Below are 9504 nucleotides of genomic sequence, written 5' to 3'. Positions count from 1 at the left end.
TCCCTTACTGCTGAAATAGATGTGTCAGATCCTGTCAAATGATTGGATAAACTGAAAGTGCTTACATGATAAAACATGCAAAACACTGTTGTGTGACATGTCAAATGAGCTTAAAAATAGTTAAATAAAGCAATGCTTAAGTTACATTTACTCTGAAGGAATTGTTGGTACCAAGAATTGGACAACTGGGGATATTTTGAAAAAGAGTTATTTTTTCCACTGAACACATGTAATCAAATTTGGTTGGATTTTAAAAAAAAACTCCAGTGTCAGATTATGCTGCTACAATAAAAAAAATTATTTCGTTTAGTAATTTTACCATGGGAGCCAATAACTGCAGCAGGCTCTGTGTGTCAGCAATGCAGGACAAGAGCTGGGTTTTCAGAGAAGAATAACCTATAAAGGTTGATTTTTGTTTTACAAAATGTTGGCAAAATGTTTTTTTTCACTTTACCCATAAACTACATTAGATAAAGTGAAAACATTTTCTTATGTGTGTTTATTCTTTGATTACTTAGGGAACTGGAATAAAACACTGCTTACACCACTGTAATATTAAGAGTAATATTTGTATTGTGTCAATGAAAAGTGAATTTTAGTTGAAGATATTCTGATGAATTGTCATATTTTTTTAAGTTCAATCTTGAATAAAAGTTGGTAATAGCACTATTTCTGTTGTCTTTATTTGACACTTTTCACTTAGATGTGCAAGTTTGTTTTTAAAAAAAAGAATTGTTTTTTTTTTTATTATCATAGAAACAGATCCTGTCATATTTTTAAAAAGTTCTCCAAACAGAGACGTGCCAAGGGAACAAACTGTCCCACTGCAGCTGTTGGATGGTCAGGGCTGTCCACATCAAACAAAAGTTGCCAGGGAACGAATGAAAACAATTTGCATGTCCAGACTGCGTTAATGCTCTAACAACAGCTTGGATTTTTACTCTTTTTAGTGGTTGTTTTTAACAAGATAAAAGTTCTTCAGTCTGCAGGGTTTTGGTCATGCTTTGTGATCCCTTCAATCTAAAGGTTCAGTTCATTAATTCTGGTAAGGAACAAGATTTGTAGGGTTTTAAAACAGGATTCATTTAAAAAGAGTGCAAAGTTTTGCTGGGTGTTTTCAACTGTGTTGTCATGGAGCTAAACTAAATGTGTTTATTTCGAGGACTAAGATCAAACTTAGAAAAAATCTAATTTAACTCTGTCCAGTGTTTCTGAGTACTAACTACTAAACCTTTCACTGCTAAATGTGTCTCTGCCTGTGTATTCTGCAACAGAGTGCCCATGGGAAAGAAAACCCACAGAAAGGCTAAAACGCTCACCTTGAGAGCGGTTCAGGATTGCGTGGACTTGACCCTGGATGGGAGACGAAGGCTGGACCTCAGTCTTAAAGGCATCACCGCAGTGCCAAAGTGTGTCCAGAAGTTGTTTGACATGGATGAACTGGACCTGAGCAGGAACTTGCTGAGAAAGATACCTGATTTTATAAAACACTTTGTCAGCATCACAGTGTTGGATCTGCACAGCAATTATGTGAGTATGACTGGGAGTAAATGCATTGATTTTCATTTGTGAGAATTAGTTTGAGATGGTTGTCAAATAAAGAAACAAGTGTCAGACAGGTATTTCACCAAGAAGGTGATGTTGTTTTATAAGCTTTTATAAAAGCATGATGGAAATGAAAGTCAGGATACAAACAAAGTTTTTGCTAAAATACAGGAGAACAGAATGATCTTTGAACATGTTTTCTGCCAACTTTCCAAAGTTTGGGATTAGTGAAATTGCTGTATTGGTTTTGCTGAATCTTCCGTAAGCTTATATAAAGCAATTTTTTTTATTATCACACAGTTCCATCCCTGTGCTAAAGACTGTTGTCTGATTTCTGTGGTTTTCCTTGCTTCCTGAACCGTTGGTGTTGAGTAACAGCAAATACATTTAAAGTAGAGCAAATATATTTAGAATATGAAATTATTCTTTCACCTGCTCCGATTTGATTATTTAGTGACAATTGAGGCATGCAATGTGTTGCAAAGTGTTCATTCACTTTGAATTTTTTTCGCAAACTGTCATTTGACAACAGCAAACCATTATGTGTTAACTTGGGATTTTATGTGATAGACCCAAATAAAGTGGTACATTGTTGGGAAGTGCTGTTCTCAGCCCCTTCAGTAAATCCTTCATAGAACCCGTTTTAGCTGAAATTACATCTGCAGGTCTTTTGGGGTATGTCTATACCAGCATTGTACAGCTAGAGAATAGATTTGACCATTCTTCTTTGCAAATAAAAACAAGCTCAGTCAGACTGGATGGTGAGTGTGTGCAGCAAGTCATCGGTGTGCACACAGGGCAGCTGGTCTAGGCTGACAACAACATAGGAGCGTGCACATCTTGTTAACTGTGTTGCTCGACGTAACTCGCAACAAATTGGCCAATCAGTATTAACAATGTAAAAGACAACCATGTTTATCTATTCATTTATTAGAAGTTTTCCCCCTTTTGAATTTTTTATTCTTTCTTGCTGTGTTTTTTTTTTTTGGGAGTATATGTTTAAAGAGTTCAGATTTTATTATAAACAGCCACAATATGTCAGCCTGAACATAATATTAGCAACATAAAAATAGTTGGCGGATGTTGCTGTTGGCTAACTGTCTGGCTATCTTATAACAAATTTTAAAACATAAAGTCATTTCACTGTCCTGCAAAGAATTTAAATGGAGCGTTTATAGACGTACAAATTTTATATTTTCCAATGATTTTACTGAATTTGTTTTGTTTGTTTTGCAAAGATTTTAACGATTGTTTAAATAATTTTTTGGTGCCACGAAATAATTTTTCACTATATAAACCCTCCTCTGGCATATGTTCACATTTAAACAGCGTAATCAAACTGATCCAGCTCCAATATTCACTATTCACTTCTAAAGGCCATTGATTTATTTTGGAGTGTCCATCATATGTTGCGCAGGTCTGTCATAATAGCGCAACAAGATACATTAAAGGTTGTTGTTATAATGTTTCAAAAATAATTCAAAAGGTGTAAATACTTCAGCGAAGCACTGTAAATCTCCACATCATCACTAAGATGGGAACAAGTGTACACTGGTAGATTAGTTTTTTGAAATTCTTGGCAAAAGTTTCACTATAGTCAGAAGCTTAAAAACATGAATGCAAGCATCAACATTATAACCCCATTAGTTATTTTGTTACCCTTGAGGCTATTAAGGGTGTGACTCTGTTCTTGTTTGTCTGTACTTGTTCCTGGTTGGAAAAACATGCTTCACTGTGTGACCATTTCCATGTGACTTCTTTGACAACAGTTGGAGGAACTCCCTGTGAGCATTGGACACCTCCAGGCCCTGAAGGCCTTAAACCTGTGTAACAACCGTCTCACAAGCCTGCCCAGTGAGCTCGGCCTGCTGACCAATCTCCACATACTGTACCTGGGACTCAACCAGCTCACAGCTCTCCCTGGCACCATCGGCAACCTGAAGGAGCTCCAACAACTCGGCCTCTCCGACAATCTCTTCACTTGCGTCCCCAGTTGCCTTGGAAAGCTGAAGAAACTGGAGAGGCTCAACCTAGACAGGAACCCCTTCCTAACCCAGCAGATGCCTGGACACAAAATGGCTGTGGCAGCAGACAGTTTTTACATGGTCAAAGAGAGTCTTCTGTGTGAGAAATGCCTGGATAAGTGTCAAACTCAAAAGGAGAAGATGGAAAACACGGACGTCTGTTGGAACTAGCAACATCCGGGGGTGAACGCATTCATGCAACATCGTGGTTAGTGAGAGGATTATTAATCCATGCTTACTTTTATGGTGGATGTGTTCAGTACCGGTTAGGTAAAAGTAACTTAGGTTTTATTAAAAGCACATTCAAGTATGAAATTGCATTTATTTACCAATTAAAAATTTTAAAGTGTATTTAAGTTTGGTTTTCTATGCAAAACAAATAAAAATACTTTTTAGCAATACTGATCAAATTTCAGCAGAACATTTGATCAGTTTCATTGAAATCTAATACAAGATTTGTATAATAGTACATACAGCCCACATTTTTGTATTAAAAATGTTTTTTATTGGTCTGATGTAATATTCTAATATTAAATTTATTTCTCTATTTGCTGTAAGCAGATAGTTATCATAATCAACAAAAATAAAGGCTTGAAAACATCAGTCTGGGTGGAATTAATCTATATAATGTGTTTCACTTAGTGAATTAAGTTAATGAAATAAAAGAAACCTCTGAATATAGTTAGTGGTGTATTTCCTGAAAAAGCACCACTGACCACACAGAGTGTTGTATTTCAGGCATTTATTTCTTCATCTGATTTTGATGATGGTTTGCTAGATTCTGTATTTTAGCTCAGATCGGTTTTCTGGCCAAGCAAGAGCAGTAACACAATTGGTCACCGGTTTCTTGTACCTTTGGCAGTGTGGGCAGGTGCCAGGTCCTGCTGGAAAAGGAAACATCTACATAAAGCTTGTCAGTAGATGGTGTACCAAAACTTTCCTAATAGATGGCTACTCTGAATTTGGACTTGATAGAACACAGTGGACCAACCTTAGCGGATAATGTTTTCCCAAATCATTGCTGACTGGAAAATTCACAATGCAACTGAAGCAACTTAATTTCCATGCTTCCCCACTTTTCCTCCAGACATTGGGATATTGGTTTCCAAACAAAAAGTTACCTTAAAATGAAATAAGGATGTTCGACCACTAAGCAACAGTCCAGTCTTTTTTCTCTTAACCCAGCTAAGACAATTCTCACGCTGATTCTGAGTAAGTAGGCGTAACACAAGGTATGCAACAATTGCAGCCATTGTCCTGAAAATGTCTGTGTATGGTGGTTCTAAAAGCACTGACAGCCCTGGTCGAAACTCTTGACTAGGTTTTACTTCAAAATCATCTCATAGCTGCAGTTATTCATGTTGCTTAAGCCTTTTTCTGCCACACTTTTTTCTTTCACTCAACTTTCCAATGATTACTTGGACAACCAACCAGCTTTTACACAAATGAGTATCTGTAGCTTACCATGCTTGTGGAGGCTTTCACTGACTCTCTGCTAGATAAAAGTCAAGTCAGATGTCTTCATAAAGTCATGACATGTTAAAATCATCACATTTCTTTCTTCAAAAAACTTTTCTGTTTGTCTTATGTGATATTGTAATATATAGACTTATATATTTTTTTTTGTTATTGACTGAAATAAGTAATAAATCTATATAATATATAAGCTTTTTTTTTATACAATTGATTTACTGAAATATATTAGGTTTACTATTATATATTTTTTTAAAAGGATCCTCCCATATTTGACATTTGAAATGCAGCTCTGCATGTTTTGATAGATCTAATCCGCTAGAGGGCAGCAAAGACAAACTGCTGCCACTTCTGGTACTAGAATCTTATTAAGTTACTCGTAAGTAAAATCCAATCACAGTAGAGGAACCAGAATTTTTTCTTATGTGCTTTTGCTTTGTGTTCCATGAACTATTGAAGAGGTAGAACGTTGTAACACTACAGTTTGTAAAGAAACACAAGTTTTTTTTTTTCCTTTAATTTTTTTTTTTTTGGATCAATCTCAGCATCATACATTTTAAAAACCAAATTTTAACAAGTTTAATTATTTCGTGCAACAAGTGGGCGTGTTGCGGGTGATCTACAAAGATTGCATGCGCAATAGATTACAGGTGCAAAAGTGGTTTGGACCGCCTATTTTAAATGAGAATTTTGTGTGTGATGATGCGGTTTTGGTGAGGACCAATATGCAGACAAGGGCTTGGATGTGGCTTTTCAAAAACAGTCTTCAACTTTATTTAAAAAATTCCAAGAAAAGGCAAAAATGAAAACACTGCAGGTACAAACATGAGTAATCCAAAAACTTACATGGAACTTGCAGGAACGAAGCAAACATAAAACAGAGTCCTGGTCTAGCGGGCGGGCAGAACAGAGTGAAGATGAACAACAAGGAACCAGCAGGGAACAAAGAGCACAGACCAATTCATATACAGCAGGATGTGAGAGGAGAACAAAGGACAGATAATCAAAAAACACAGAACAGGTGCGGCAATGAAACAGGGAGGCCGAAGGTACAGGTGGAACAGATTAACCAATAAGGATAAACACAAACCCAAGCACAACAGGAGACTACGGTAAAATAACCAAAACATAAGAAATCTAGAATAACCAGAAGATAGAAGAAACAGAGGAATCTGGAAGGAACAGGAAAAACAACAGAACCTAAGGGCTAAGAAAAAGGGGACCATAAAGAAACCCTGACTACAAAAGCAAACACTGAAAGAATAAACTGAGAATGAAACAAGAGAAATGATGACTAGAATAAAAGTAAACAGTAACTAAAGCTAACCTGTTAAAGGAGGAACTGGAGAATAAAGATAAACAGAAGAAAACAGAGCTAAGAGGGACCATGAATGTAAAGGGAACAAAAACAGTAATTAACAACTAAAAGAGGAAAATTAATGATGAGAGGAGAACAGACAGGGAGGCAAAAGGAAACCAGGATTGTCAGAACACAAAAAGCGATGAACAAGAATACAAAACTTCAAACAAGATCATCTAGTAAAACAAAACACCAAACCACAAACAAAGTCCAAAATCTCACATCCTGACACTGGCTGTCAAAATGGACAGTTTGGGAGTGCAAAGTGGCCATGTAATACGGTGGCTGGGAGGTGCAAACCAACATTACAGAATCTGAAACACTCTTACAAAGCTTGAGACAAATTCTGATTTCAGAAAACTATTTAACAAGGCCTGAAACAAATTTACATTTCAGAAAACAAATTTAGATTTGAGAAAACAAATTAACATTTACAAAAACAAATTAACAACATGCGGAACACTTACTTGTTTCGGGACACTTACAAGTACCGAAACACATTTACAAATGACAAAATCTAACGGAAGGTAATGTACCAACTCTGAGGCTGACCCGGAAGTGATAACATGAGCCCTCATGCTGATCCAAGATGAACATCAATGGAGTGGTGTTCGCCCCATTTTCACAACTGCCCCTTCAGTTTTTCTGATACTGGACTGCAATAGGTGTGGCAGTTACAGATAGTCATCCTTAAAACATATTTCAAGTGCTAAGAGATCACAAATGATCGGACAATAAAACATGATATCAGGAATATATTCGGCAACTTATTAAAAGAAAGATGGAAAATGTCTAACACTGACAGACTTTAATTTTGAAGTTCTACATCAGATCTTGATTAAATTCAATTAGTGGAACGTGGAAGTGTTCTCTTATTATCCTGAAGTGAGAGCAATCACTGGAAAGAATCCATTTTCTTGCAATAAACACAGCACCTTAGGGAAAATCAACACAAAAGTCTTATTTTTAAGGCCTTTAATTTTGAAATTCCACATCAGATGTTGGTGAAATTTGATAAGTGACATCTGGAGGTGTTCTTCTGTCAACCTGAAGTAAGACTGGTCACTGGACACAATTTTATTTTAATAAGTGTGGAAGCGTATGGAATATAAATGCACATTCTTAATGTTAGTGGACACACAAATTACCACTTTTAAAACACTGACAAAAACAAAAATGTCATATTTACATATCCGTGGGTAGACTTTTGAATATCTAATATAAATAACAGCAAGAATGACATCAACCACCTCGGGTCGGTTCATTTAAAATATATTGGTTTTACTAAAATCTCAGCAAGTGCCACTGCCGTATTTCATGATGTTGTCACACACAAGAAAACCGCCTAAGGGCTGATTTGACCGTCATTTTCGAAGTGGAGGATGGTTTAACCGCAGTAAAACATAGGCAGCCACCATGGCAGCATCCTAGAGGCTTTTCTAGCTGGTCTGGCATCCTTTGGCACCGTAAAATAAGAAAGACGTTCAAAGCCATGGAGTTGGGGATAATAACTCTAATAACAATAAGAAGAAATATAATGCAAATTTTAAAAATATTTGAAGCTAAAGATTAAGTACTTATCATAGAAATTGGATAAAATTGCTTTCATGCACACACACGTCATGCAACAAAATTTAGGTTCAGTCATGTTGTTTTTTATTTCGGGTTAACTGCATAAAGATTGTCTGCAGTCCCACAATAAGCATGCAGCAGACAACTATAATCTGCGCCACCTCTTCTGGGCAACAATAGCACTCCTCAGTGCATCCAGATATAACAGTGTTGTCCCATACTGGATCAATAATGCTGCAGCTCCAAAATAGCATTGCTGGATAGATTATATCGCTACAATTTTTATTTCTGACAGTCAAAACATGTTGGCATGCGCACAGAAGGTTCTCTATTTCTGTTGTCTGTAACTGTATGCCTCTTTCTAGCCACAATAACTGCAGTAGTGATGTGACATTCATGAACGAATCGATTCTTTTGAACGGCTCCTCACCTTGAACAACAGGACTCGAGTCTTAGTGAGAGCCGTTCCTTGTTTTTTTTAATACATTGCTTGTTAATAATGCTACGTTTTCAATTTTATTTCATTTAAAATTATATTAGGCAATTAAATACAAAAAACGAAAGGGGGTAGGTGTGAGCATACAGCGTGCATGCTCATTGCTCACTGTTTGTCTTCGTCATGTGTCGTAGCGGTAGGGTTGCGGCACTGCGTGTGACCCGGTGGGAGAGAGGAGGAGAAATAGCTCACAGTGTGCTTCTTGCTCGAGTGGCACAACAAAACATCTGCATACTTTATTTGGTTAATGTTTCCAGTTTAGTGTTGTTTACCATTAGTGCGTTGCATTAATAGTAATATTTGATGCTGCAGTTGCCGTATTTTTATTTTTGCCAAAGCAACTCAAGTGAACTTTTATCTCTTCTATTTAGTTACACTTTGCTTCATTTTGTTTCTATATTACATATACCATTGAAATGCTATTAATGTACACAAAACTTGTAGTGAAGAACTACATGGGTATTTGATATTTATGTTTCGATATTTTATACTTAATTTTATGGAAAATATATACATAAAGAGATGTTTTGGCATGAACATACTCTGGTTCTATGTTGGACCTTTAAAATAATAATATTATTAGTATTAAACTTAATACAGATGATTTAGCTTTAGTTTAAAATTTTACCCACACATGCCAGGTTTCCCAAATATTTCTATATTTAATACTATATTAAGGGTAAAATTGCTTGTTCTTTGAAATATGCACATTTTCAAAAATGGATAATTTAAACAGCTCTTTTGAATGGCTGAGTGGATCCTGAAGATTCGGTTCCCTTCAAAAAGCCATAAGCCTCATCACTAAACTGCAGACATTTTTGCAGGCCAGTTTGCACCTGCCTGTGAAACGTACTAAATGTGATGCAGAAACTATGGTTATATCTGTGTGATATTATTTTTTTTCATGATCTGAAATATTTAAGTGTGACGAAAAAGGAAAAAACAGAATTAGTCTGTATGTGGCAATACATTTTCAAAGCACTGCAGATGAAGAAACTGTTCATGTAAGGAAATCTGAAACATCTTAGGATGAA

The 9504-nt window shown here is 36.2% G+C and overlaps 1 protein-coding gene across 1 annotated transcript; it reads left to right on the top strand.

Moving 5' to 3' along the window:
• Positions 1 to 814: 814 nt before the first annotated feature.
• Positions 815 to 4172, top strand: lrrc18b (leucine rich repeat containing 18b). The gene is made up of 3 exons (XM_047377737.1): positions 815 to 1045; positions 1275 to 1530; positions 3315 to 4172. The coding sequence occupies exons 2-3, from the start codon at positions 1282 to 1284 to the stop codon at positions 3738 to 3740; spliced, it is 675 nt and encodes a 224-aa protein (XP_047233693.1). The 5' UTR covers positions 815 to 1045; positions 1275 to 1281; the 3' UTR covers positions 3741 to 4172.
• The last annotated feature ends 5332 nt before the right edge of the window (positions 4173 to 9504 follow it).

Source organism: Girardinichthys multiradiatus, chromosome 10 (assembly GCF_021462225.1).
Source record: "Girardinichthys multiradiatus isolate DD_20200921_A chromosome 10, DD_fGirMul_XY1, whole genome shotgun sequence".
Classification (NCBI taxonomy): domain Eukaryota; kingdom Metazoa; phylum Chordata; class Actinopteri; order Cyprinodontiformes; family Goodeidae; genus Girardinichthys; species Girardinichthys multiradiatus.
This window is presented reverse-complemented; position numbering and strand designations above follow the sequence as displayed.

Excerpts from the sequence above, each read along its gene's own strand:
- lrrc18b (XM_047377737.1), top strand. The coding sequence starts at position 1,282 with ATGGGAAAGAAAACCCACAGAAAGGCTAAAACGCTCACCTTGAGAGCG. Across the intron at positions 1,531-3,314 it reads TGGATCTGCACAGCAATTAT|TTGGAGGAACTCCCTGTGAG; the intron begins GTGAGTATGACT and ends CTTTGACAACAG.